The following is a 12440-nucleotide window of genomic DNA, read 5'->3' as shown; positions in this document are numbered from 1 at the left end:
TTGTGAGCTGTCAGCCGATACACATAACAGCCTGTTACATATTTCTTCGTAGTAATAGGCTTTGAAATCTACGTCTCACATTGAACTGTATGTTATGCGGAATCAGCTAAATTTGTAGTGTTGCAAAATACGATTTCTTGCGCGATCACTGCTGACTGTGCTCACGAAATTGCGTCTGAAATTCCAAAGAATAGTTCGAGATTGTAACATTATATTATTCCACATTATGCAATTGAAACAGATCTTTATGTTGCAGTTGGCGCCTGGCTGTACACTATATTCTACTTACTTCAACAAATACGATCAAATGGGTTACGTGACTTCGTATTTTCACTTTTTGTGTTATTGCTGAGTATAATAAAATAACGATGCAAAATTTAATACTCATCTTATTTCTCTGTAATACAATAAATAGTGCGAACAGCAATAACAAAAATTTAATAAACACATTTTCTGAAATATATAAATTCACATAAATGTATACATATTCAATTCCTATAAAAATTGTACACACTACTCATAAATGTGCTTCAAAAGATGGGGATCAAAATAAAAACAAAGTAATATTTAAGCAAATCTCTCTGTACGTTAATTGTATTTAAAGAATAATTATCAGAATAAGGCTATAAGTTCACAGAATCCTTCAGCGTTTAGAAAGGCAGAAAAAATTCTATGAATCATAAATAAATTCCTATGTTTATATCACAGTTTAGGTAGTTTCAAAGAGAATATCCATTTAAAATTGACCGCCACTATGTCACATGGTTGCATCAACTGAACAGGCACATGCTAGGCTCAGCTGCGCCTGCGCAGTTCCGTGTACCGACGAGTGTGGAGAGGTCGATATGTCGCGCGTGCCAATTTTAACAATTTTGGGTTCCACAGGAAGCGGAAAATCACGTCTAGGCATCGAACTAGCACGGAAATTTTCTGGGGAAATTATTTCGGCCGACAGCATGCAGGTGAGTGGAGAAATTCCTTTCACTGGTACCATGACCGCGCCGTCGCCCTTCTAGGTTAGGTGCGCGTTCAAAAGTTGTTTATTACCGGTGGCTCTTCAAACCTGTGCATTCGTGGTCACTCGATTCGAAAATTTCGAACGAGCTAATTGGTTTATCTTCGAAACGAGTCTATTAGTGTTGTGAAAAATGTTTTCACGAGCGGTGCGTTTTATAGGTTAAAACGTTTGCATTCGTTCAGTGTCGTTCAGGTTTTCGTGCTTGAAGTTTCTTGTGTTTTTAGTGTCACCTGTGATAATTTAAATATATTTACTCGTATTATGGGAAACATTGATATTCGCTAAGTGTTTTTCTTGTGGAAAAAACATGATCAGCATTTTACACGTTGCCATGCGGCACTGCACCTCGTGATTCCTTCGATGCAACTTGTGCATTTGGCAAGTACTATATGCAACACGGTCAGTGGATTTTTTTCTTTAACATTCGAATTTTGTACTGTGCTTGTGACAAGTGAATTTCGCTATTAAATTATAAGATGATCAGATTTTTCAATTTGAAATTCGAGGCGTAATGGGTATTCAGTGTGGATATTTTTTAGTATAGATATGATAATTAAAAATAGTATAGTTAACTTTTTACAAACAAGTGTGTTATGTGAACATAATAATGATAAATGGGAATAAGCATTCTTTATACATGCAGTTAAAATCACATTAGAAATTGGAACTTTATTTGCTTGTCAATTTTAAAACTCGCTTATGTCAGGATTGTTTTTTTCATAATTGAGGATAAATTGGTACAGAATAATTGAGTTCTGCACAGGTAGTGTTTAAATTATTTGTCCTAAAGTTCATCGTAATGAACGAAAATTTCGGAATGTTTTGAATGTTTCGATGACGTGCAGCCACCTTGCTAAATAATCGTGGACAGAGTTTTGGAGCTAATGATTCATAATCAACAAAATTACATGGTATAAAATAAGACTCGCGTCGCTGATTTTAATGACTTTGAAATAGGTATGTTATGGAGGTCAATATCCTGAGCATTCTGAGGTGTTCTGTACGTGTCCCATGAGAAGTTCCAGGGGATTTCTTATGGAACACGAATCGTATGCATAATCGTTGATCAGGTTTGGGTTCAAACTACATAATAAAAATGATCAAAAATATCTTTGAAACTTAACCCAGACCTAACCCAATATACTTTCTTATTTACGTATATTTGAAACTTAACTTAACATTTTTTTGAATATTTTATTGAAACCTAACCGAGACGAAATACTTCCGTCTAGATCTTTGAGGTCTAACTTAGACCTAAACTAAACTTCATGTATAACATACTTTCTTTAAAGCTATAATTGAGCGCTTATTATGTTTTACATACATAAAATTACTCAGGACACTGATTTGCATATATTTCAGGGTCATTAAAGTTGTTGAAGTTAGCAGTTGCATTTCTTTCAATGAAATTATAATCTCGACTTTATTGAGTGATGCGAATTATAATATTTCCGCTCTATAAGCTCGTTGCTATTATTATTTCTTGAAACTACTCTCTGAATACCTCTCACTTTTACATTCCACGAAACAGAAACGATCATTACTAGTATTTAATTAAACCAGGGAAAAGGAAACTCGATACAATAAATTTCACGTCGAAATTTCATTCATCAGCGATGTGAATTGTATTCCGATCGTGCACCGCGTTGTAATTAATTGCATTCCTCGTTACCTGAATAAATACAGATGAATTAATTAATATATAATGTATGTACATATTAGTGAATGAACTTCGATTATATGAGCGTACAAGTAATTAAATAGTCTGTACACCCTAAAACGAGCAGATAAATGTATTCCCACTATTTTCTTGTATCCCATCAAGCAAAGATTACGAAACTGCTGTGTATACATACAAACGCAGCGCCGTTTTTCTGCACGTGTCATGCGAGTAAATGCGCGATGGTGCATCGCGTGATTGCATTACCCATTATACGATGTATACATTATGTGTTAAGTGGACAAGGAAACTTGCGTAAAAAAGATGCGTTAACCTATAACTTTAACATTGGCACGATCGTAAATATCTTTGCATCAGCGACGTTTTCTCGGGATTCGCAATATTGACTAGGCTTGCGACACGAGCGTGACTTTGTCGTTAGATTTTCAGATTAAATTACTTAACTCTTAGGTTTCTCTGTTTGCTTCTAAACGGGAGACATTTATTACCCTGGTTAGGGTATCAAGACCTTGGTTATTTCTTTTCTCTGAATACTAACAAGTATTACAATCTATAGATTTATCATATGAGTTCTGTGAATTTTCATAATCATTCGAGTGATAATTTAAACGTTTTCAAAGACAAATGTGTTCCATAATACTTCGTGTTGTAAAAACTAAACAAAATTGATAAAATATTTATTTGAAATTGTTAGTGTCTTGTATTTTAAAGATGTTATTATCTAATCGAAATTATATTCGTTGTTACTGTAAATGTATAACTTACAATATTAGATAAATATTGAAATTAGAATTTTTCAAATTTGCATCATGTCAAAACACATGATTGTATGCACATGGTTACGTTCTGTTTTTCCGTTTTTTTTTTTTTTTCGCTAAAATTATTATCGACGGGAATTTTATTACTTGCTTTAGACGTGAAGAATTTTTTACAGAAAATAACGGACGTAATGAAAAACGTGTTCAGTAAAATCAGATTTGTTAGATTCATTTATATATTTCTCAAGCAAAAGGTTACAGTTCCCGCGTTTTCTTCGCGCCAGGGATCGGTTGAATCATTGCTAAAGGAATAATACTCTCATGAAGATTCAATAAAACTTAATACATTTCTCAAAAATGTGTTAAAATATCGGAAAAATCATCGTTTATATTATAAATAACTTTACAACGAATAATATTAAAAAACTATACTAATTAGATGAAGAGTTTTAAAGAACTGTATAGCAGATTAAAAAACATGGCTCCTAAAGAAACACGATCATAAATTATTTAAATTTTTTCCACATATAAGAAACATAAGAAATACAAATATATTAGTTTACTCTTTAAAACCAACGAAGTAGTACACTCTTTTAATGATTCTATACATGCAACCAAAAACTTCCAAATATTTCGGTTCCTTTGGAAATATCTAACACTAGCCGAAATTTTCTGGTAACTGCACTAATTTCTTCGCAGTTATAGATTTCAGCGAGGCTACAGTTGGAAAGGCCTAAGTTAATCGCTCCAATTGTCCTGCTCTCTCACATACACTGTACATATTAACTAGGAGGAGGGCGCTCAATTAGTTGTCCGTGATATAAAGGCGGCCGAAATTTCGTCGGAAATGACGTGTTCGTAATTATCTTCCTACCACTTTGTCGCTCATCTTGATACGTGTCGACTTTCTGTCACGCATTGTGGCGACAGAAATGTCTCGCTAGGAGAGTTTCTAATTTCTAACGTTATTTTAACACCTTTCAGACTAGATAATTTGTGTTCACTCTATTTCTGCAAATATCTTCTTTTTCTCGTTTTTGGAGGTTTATCGTCGCACCAGCTATTGGTTATTAACGAGTTTGAAATATTATTTAGAGTGAAAGTCTTCTATCTGCGAGCACTGGTGCTCACAATTTTTAATAATAAAGTGTAAAGTCATCAGTGAACTCATCAGTGAGCAATGAGTCTATAATATACCGAGGAAACCTCGTAATTTTTTTGTCTTTTGAGAAATGGATTAAGTTGTCTATGTGTATTTTTATGGAAAGTAAATATCGAGACATTTTTTATTTAGTATTTTACTTGGGTTACGTCAAATTTGTAATATTTAAAATTTTTTAATGAAATTTTTGTTAAGTTGAATTAATACTTTTTATTTAATATCTGTGTTTCTAACTTAATATCATATCAATTTTAACTTAACGTAAAATAATTTACAATATGCATTGCTAGATATCATTCGTTCTAGTATCTCATTACATGTAAAATTGACTTCAGAACACATTTGCATGTAATTGTTTCTGAGGCACCCGGTATATTTCATTCATTAAAGTCGATTAACAGGATTGGAATACTTGAGTCGATCGACAATTGGAAACGTCCTTCGAGTTATTACAGAGCATGTGTTTGTATAACATTAATTTATATTCTCAAATGTAATTTAATCAGTGGCACATATTGATGCATAAGTATCACGCATAATGAGTGATTTATGAATGAATCTTATCACTCATGCACAGCGTCTACATGCATACTAACTTGCAGCATGAACTCTATTCATCGATTTTTGCTTGAATGGAAAGAATCTTATCGCTTTGAGGAAACCTCTTTAGCAAATCATGTAAGTAACATAACAGAGGGCTAAGACTAAAGCTATCTGAAAACAAAACTGAATACAAAATTACAGCCTTTTCACATCCTCTCGTCACGCTTATATCATAACTTAATAAGTTTATATAAGTTATATAAGTTGTGTAACGAACAAAACCTTTACTAATCTAAATAACGTTTTATAAGATGTAGTAAATATAGTACTAAGCTTTTAACGAGACATACTGTAAACTGCCAGAAGTGAACACAGGCAAATCTGAAGTGAACCTGTTTTTAGGAGTTCCATCTGATAGTAAATTCTTAGCAGTTCTTTTGTCGCCTTTCTAATGTAAAGATTACAGAAACTGCTTCCAAATGGATAAAGAACATGGCAGTAGGTAGTTTAGAAGGCAACTATCATGAAAAAGCTCGACACTTAAAGTACTTGCCCATATCTCTGTGCCTGTATCTAGTTCTATTTGTTCGGATTAAAATCATTTATAAAAGAAGAACTTTTATGCATAAACTGACGAATTATTTTCTTATTCAGTTTACTCATTAACAGATAACATTAAAAAAAGTATTACACTTTTAATAAAAAAGATTTTTTTTTAAATGATTTTAACCCAAGCTACAGACTTAGGTATGGGCACAGAAATATAGACAAATACCTGTCCTACCTTTAGAATGTTTCAGGAGCATTAGAATGAATTTCTCAAAGTAGGCATATGCAGCTCAGAAAATGATTTAAGCGTTTCTCAGTATCCCCTTTGTGAAAGGAATTTATCTGAGAGATAAATTAAATTACGTAAAGCGTTTCGTCAATTGATGCGGTTACTTTACATGCATCTTCCGCATTAATGGACAGCGCGCTTATCGCGCGCTACATTAATATAGCCGAAACTGTATAAATACAAAGTAGTAAAGCTAACACAATGCTCGCTGGAACACAAGTGGGCTGAATTAAATTCCGTCCCCTTGGAGTATGCTTTGCATGGAGGATCGTGAGATTTCCGGTTCCTTTTTCGGCCTTTGAATTAATAATGCCAACGACATTGTTTCCTTCTTTCTTTTTTCTTCAAGACGATCGAATTTTTTGGAATACTTACTCTGTTTCAGAATTTTCCTTTATCATTTTTCCCTTTTCCTGGCTGGGTTCTCGTTTCGAATCGAGGGACGTTCTGTTTTCTTAATGATGCATATATTCATACCTACTGATTTCTGTCATTAATGTTAATATCTATTGTTTAGTCTTTCGTTTTGTATAAAGAGGCATAAAATTGTGTTAAAAAGTTCAGGCAGACATAAAATTTGGAATTGTAATTATATTTTTAACTTACATTTACTAAGTATACAATTTTTATGATAAATTTTACTTATTCGGCAACAAACTTTGGAAATAATACCTTATTGAATACTAGCAAAGGCAAGAAACTTCAATAAAAATTAGATAACTTTATTGTATTTTACGAAATTATTTCAACAATATAATTAGCGTTGATAGTTTAAAAAAATTAGGTGTTTGAAGAAACACTCCTTAAAATTCTTCCACGTGTAAAATATTTTTTTATAATACTTACTACATTGTTAAACTATTAAGTAACAAATGTCCGCTACTTCAAATGCATAAATGTCTCGTAATGTTTCGCGTTAGCTTAATGCATATCCTGAGATATCCTCGCATCAACTCCCTTTTTCGCTCGTAAGATACTGATTCTGTTTTTAAACTCGCTCTTGCACGTGATTTCGCTCTCACATATAAATCACGTGTTCCTTCCGCGTTGCTAGTAACGTTTTCCCTTTCAGATAATTTTGAAATGCGTCCTCAGACGATGTCTAACGTTTCCTTCATTATATATAACGTCGATTAATTATCTCGACTTCAGCGGTGGTCTCTTTTTCTTAGCACCCACGCACGATTCTACACGGATTTATAAATCACCAGCTCATTTTTTATTTTACATTATGATGCCTTGTAACTTTTCCAATATTATATTTCTATCCGTTTCTCTGCGAAGTTCTCCTGAGATCGTTTTCTTTTTATCGAGACACACGGAGTGAAAATACAGTTTCCGTTTTCAGCTTATCGAATGAGAATAATTTTTAACTTCTTTTCATCTGTTTAATGGGATACTACAGGTTTAGTATATTTTATCAATGTTTTAATAATCGCTTCTTAGAGGACTTTTGGTATTTTCGTTTTAGAAGTAGGAGGACACAGTGATTTTAATTTTGATTATTAATTTTTTCATTTATTTAGTTTTTCCTATAATACAATTCTTTTTCTAATGATAAGATAGGTTACTTGTTCATATCTACATATGAGGTAACATTAGCAGTAAAAGTGTTATAGTGCTAAAACTTTTTGTTAGTTTATTTGAATTTTTTCTACGATATTTATATTACATTTTATTACTTCATAATTAAACTCTTTCTTCATTTTGCACTTTGATCCAAAAAACTGAAAATTTTGTTAAAAAGGCAAAAATATCTGAAAATCGAAAAATATTTGAAAAATGTATGGTTGTCATAGAAAATGATAGTTGTATATCTGTGATTAGATATAAATAATTTTAAACATCAATTTTCATAGAAGTAAAATACTTTTTAGTGATATTATTTATGGCAAGATCTAATATAAAATATATGTGATTTTATATTATGACATTGAGCAAATCATGTGCTTATGTAAAATACGTTTTTCATCTTCCTCATATTTCTCCCTGTATAGGAGAACAAATTAAAATGAAATGTTTTATAAAAGAATACCTCATACCCTTTTCTGAAGTACACGTAACCGAGTTAGCCCAATAACTCAATTTTCCCAGACCTGTTCCCACTAATTTCATTCTCTAACCTCTACTGCTTTCAATTCTTCCTCCAGAACCAAATACTTCAAGCAAATAAATCCAGTATCTTGGAAAACATCTGCTTATTTAATTATACACCCAATTTTCTGCGCTAAAGCTCATAAAGCTAACAAAGTAATTTCTTCACTCCAACCGTTGGTAGTTCTGTTATTTTTACCTGAATCGTGGAACGATAAATATCCCAACCTAGAAAATCTTCCAACCCGCCTAGCCGTGTATCCCTATTAGCTGAAATAATGAAGTGCCCCCTTTATCAAGATTTTCTCTCGGCTTCCCCGAGACCTAAGTCCACGCGCGTGTTCGGTGCGTGCAGAAACTCGCCTCTGCCGTTGCCCGCGTGTCGGGAGAACTCGGCCAAAGTCAGACACGTGTCTGCCCACACACTCGCCGAAAAAAGATATCTGCGAATTTTCTCGAGCTCACGGGTGCCGCCCCCAATTCCTCCTACGTGGGATCGAACGGAAGGAGACGAGATCTTTCATCAGGGCATGGATCACGTGGGTCGCGACAGAGTTCGAGGATTGTTCTTTTCATCTGTGACGGAATCCTCCGGGGAGACGTGGACCGCTGTAAAACAGCAGCTGAGTAATTCTCAGCCGCCGAGGCGGCGGATAGAGACCTTCTGGCTGCTGTCGGTCCCAGGGACAGACTCGATGGAACGTTATTGGACAGGTCCGACCGAAAGTCGATGAACTGGATATACGAGTTGCCGAGCCGCGGTACGTCGCGAGCAATTGGCCCATTGAATCTTAATATCGTCGTTAGACCTCGGAGGAATTTGAACGATCCCTCGTGGCATGAGACTCGCGGAATCGTCATGGGAGATGGGTCGTTTGAGAATATCTATTCGATTTGAGTAGGGGACATTGGTAAAGTAAGGCCCTGTGTGTGGTTAGTAAGTTGGCTGTTGGGACGGTACTTAAACCCACCTTTGTCGCCGTTACAGGCACTAATTAATAAATGTGACCGTTTCGAACAAATAACTAAAGTTTATATGTTCCGACTCTATGTTTGTGGTCGAGTAGGCTGATTTATTTTGCTACATTAAATTAGATAAGCATTTCTTTCATTTGCCAACTTACTGGGCATTTACAGTAAATGCCTTAGTAGCTGATCATGTCCCGATACCTGAACACTGACGCTAATTTTTATTATTTTTGAGCTTAAATTCTAATGTATCTAGAAAAAAAAAAAAACAGAAAATAGTAGCATGAAGTAGTATATTTAGATAGTGGGGTTCTATTTAAGTCTTGGGAGATGTTTAAAAGTACCTAAAAAGATTGTCCACATACAGGAACATTTACCTAATATCTTAAATGCCCGTATTTACCTTAAGTGGTCTAATACTTGAACATTTAATACTAGAACTACTAGAAGTGTCAACACAATATAATTTATACAATACAACCTATATAATTATTTCTTATGAGTATTTTATTCTGTAGAAATATTATACTTCATATAATGTACTTCATATAATATTTCTAATAAAGGTAGAGATGTCTTAATCTTGGTAGTTTAAGTGTTAAGGTATGAGGGAAACATTAGAGAATTTTTAAGCTGTATTAGAAAATAGATGTGACTATATATATGTACACAGTGGCGAACAAAAGAAAGTTTCAAATTTAAACGAAACAGTAAAACATTATAATTTTACGAAAAGAAATATAGAAATATATTCCAGTATCTTATTACATGAGCATTTAATGAAGCATGAGTAATTTCGATATTTTTTAGGAAAATTTTCTTATTTTAAAAATCGTCTTTGCTTCTTCTGGTATACTATTTCTTGTATGTAAGTAATTTATGAAGCAAATCAGCAAACAAAATTAAGTAAAAAGAATCTATTATTGAATTAATAATTTTATGATTATTTTTTCATTTGTTTCACCTTCTATAGTTGTAACAGACATATTCAACTGTTTCTTTTTATACAAAATTAACCATTCTACTAATAATAACTTGCTATTCATAAGTATATTGTCTCATAGGGAACGAGCAAGTATACAATGTAACGAAAATATCACACCAATCATCGAGGATAATTATTATTAGGTATACTTCGCCTCGGGGAAACTAGAGGCAGGCAGTTAAAACAATTAAATAACGCGTGCCAGAACTTCAGTTCGCCATTGAACAAAAGATAATTTGGGTAAGCCCATGGGATAGATTGAATCAGTCTATTATTGGTCACGAGCAATGCGGGTTATGATCAATCTGCTCGATGTGCGATTCAAGAAATTGAATCGTTCTATGGAATCTCTCTTGAACACATGGCTTAGGGCTTCTGCTTTCGTTTAGACAGTCGGACATGAAAGAAACGATTGTTTTTGTTTCTCGGTATTAATCAACAGTGATCATCACTGGTCATTAAGCGAGGACAGTTTTAGGTAATCTACGACCCACCAGCGCGACATGAGGGAATTCTTAAATGGTTAGCTAGCCAACAAAGAGGGGTCTAGGCTACATGGTTTGAATCAGTAGTATAGGAAAGTCTGCTTAGAATTTTATTTTTCTTTGTATTGGTGTGACAACTTTAAATTGCAGTTGTGTTTCATTGAGATTTGCCACGTTACTTGAATTCAAGCAAATTTGGACTACTTTAATCGTGTGAACCTTTTATGACTTTTCTTTAAAACTCTTGTTAAGTTCCTGCACTACTCTTTATTAGCCAAGTTACTTGGCTTTAAGTCGCTTAACTTTTAGTAACTTGGAATCATTGTACCAATATGAACCTGCCGTTTTATTTTTCAGTTTTAAAAGAAAGTTTAGATTCCTTCAAGTGTTCTTGATTTGAACTTTAGATATAACAAGAACAACAGTTATATTGACCCGGCTTAGAATAGGTACACTTTCTAACATCCAGTGGCTGGTAAAAAAAACTTCACGAAGATAAGCAAATTCGGAAGGCCCAACAATTTTACAAGGAGTCACGAAATATCTATATTTTAATGATTAAGTACATATCCCAGAATGAATTAATGCTATAAATATGGGATCAAATATATTGTGTTGAAGTTACTAAGCTCATGTACACAAACTCCAATTTTAAACACCCTTTTGTTAAACACCGTTACTGTATTGTTTATTTTAGTAGATATGTAAATTACTAATAGATATATACAGTAACTTATGCATATAGAGCATTACTTAATCATAAAAATTGCTGTACTATATTTCTTTCTTCTGTTCCTTCCATTTCGAGGTTTCACGCTTAACTTTTATCGAATGTCCTCAATTTCAGTATTAAATGGTACATAGGGTGTTCCAGAATTTGAACCTGTGGGTTTAGTGACACCGTGTGAACAAATTCGCGAGTCACTGCACATAATAACAGTTCTTGTTCAAGAATATTCATTTATTGTTGAAACAGAGAAGGAACGTGATTAATTGTTGGTTGAGATAGAATCTTTGCTCCAAAAATGTCAGCTGTCTCGGGCACACGTCGATGATCAAGGAATTTTTGGTAGATTCCGTGGAGGCACGCGATGATACGGCTTTTGTTGATAATTTATCACGACGGTGACTCGCGGAAGGCAATGTGCCGCGGTCCTTGAATTCAAAATAGTTTTCGTCGTTTCGGCCAGAGAAACGAGTGGCGTGCCGCGCATGAAAAACTTCGTTCCTGGCCCATGAGAATGGCGCCTCGTAATACGAAAAGTGGAATTCTTCGTAAGTTTAAATGCGAATCGAATTTTCTAACTTTAGTCCAAGGAAATCGCCGCGAGTTTTCTGTTCGAGTTGAAGCTTTCCAAACAGCTGACTTTGTTGCATACCGTTGGGTATTTGAACGTGCTGAGAGATCGAAACAAACGCTTCTGCGCGTTTTATTAATATACAGAGAGGATTCAGCAAGAGCGGAATCAAAACTGTTGATTTGAAGTCGATTTCCTATTTCTTGTAGTCTCATTTTGTAATATAATTTTAGATACTGCGTGAAGTAGGACAAAATTGTGTACATAGTGACTTACGAATTTATGCAGGAAAAATGGTTATGGGACTCTTTTTGTTGAATGTCGTAACGAAGGCAAAGAAATGCCGCTCGTTATTAGAAGTAGTCTTTTTCTATTCTACTAATTATCCCGTGCGACAGCGTTTCTACATTCCACAATAATTAATAGTAGTATACAAAAAATCTATAACTTTTCTGTTTATTCGTACCTATAAATTGTTTGTAATAACTTGTAATACGAAATATGAGAAAGTATGTACAAATGCTGTAATTTTTTACACATTAGCTTAGGCGTTAAACTCGATTCTGCACACCCAGGTATTAATTTCTAAATTTATTATTATTTGGCATT

The 12440-nt window shown here is 33.9% G+C and overlaps 1 protein-coding gene across 1 annotated transcript in view; it reads left to right on the top strand.

The window, feature by feature from the left end:
* Window positions 1–829: 829 nt before the first annotated feature.
* The window catches only part of LOC143184444 (tRNA dimethylallyltransferase), a 153422-nt gene continuing 141811 nt past the window's right edge, over window positions 830–12440 (top strand). The window contains exon 1 of the mRNA XM_076386674.1: window positions 830–962. Coding sequence (XP_076242789.1) covers window positions 846–962 — 117 coding nt within the window. The 5' untranslated portion in view covers window positions 830–845. The remainder of the gene's footprint in view (window positions 963–12440) is intronic.

The sequence above is a fragment of the Calliopsis andreniformis genome, chromosome 10 (assembly GCF_051401765.1).
Source record: "Calliopsis andreniformis isolate RMS-2024a chromosome 10, iyCalAndr_principal, whole genome shotgun sequence".
NCBI classification, from domain to species: domain Eukaryota; kingdom Metazoa; phylum Arthropoda; class Insecta; order Hymenoptera; family Andrenidae; genus Calliopsis; species Calliopsis andreniformis.
The sequence above is the reverse complement of the archived record's forward strand: the minus strand, read 5'-3'. Positions and strand labels throughout refer to the sequence as shown.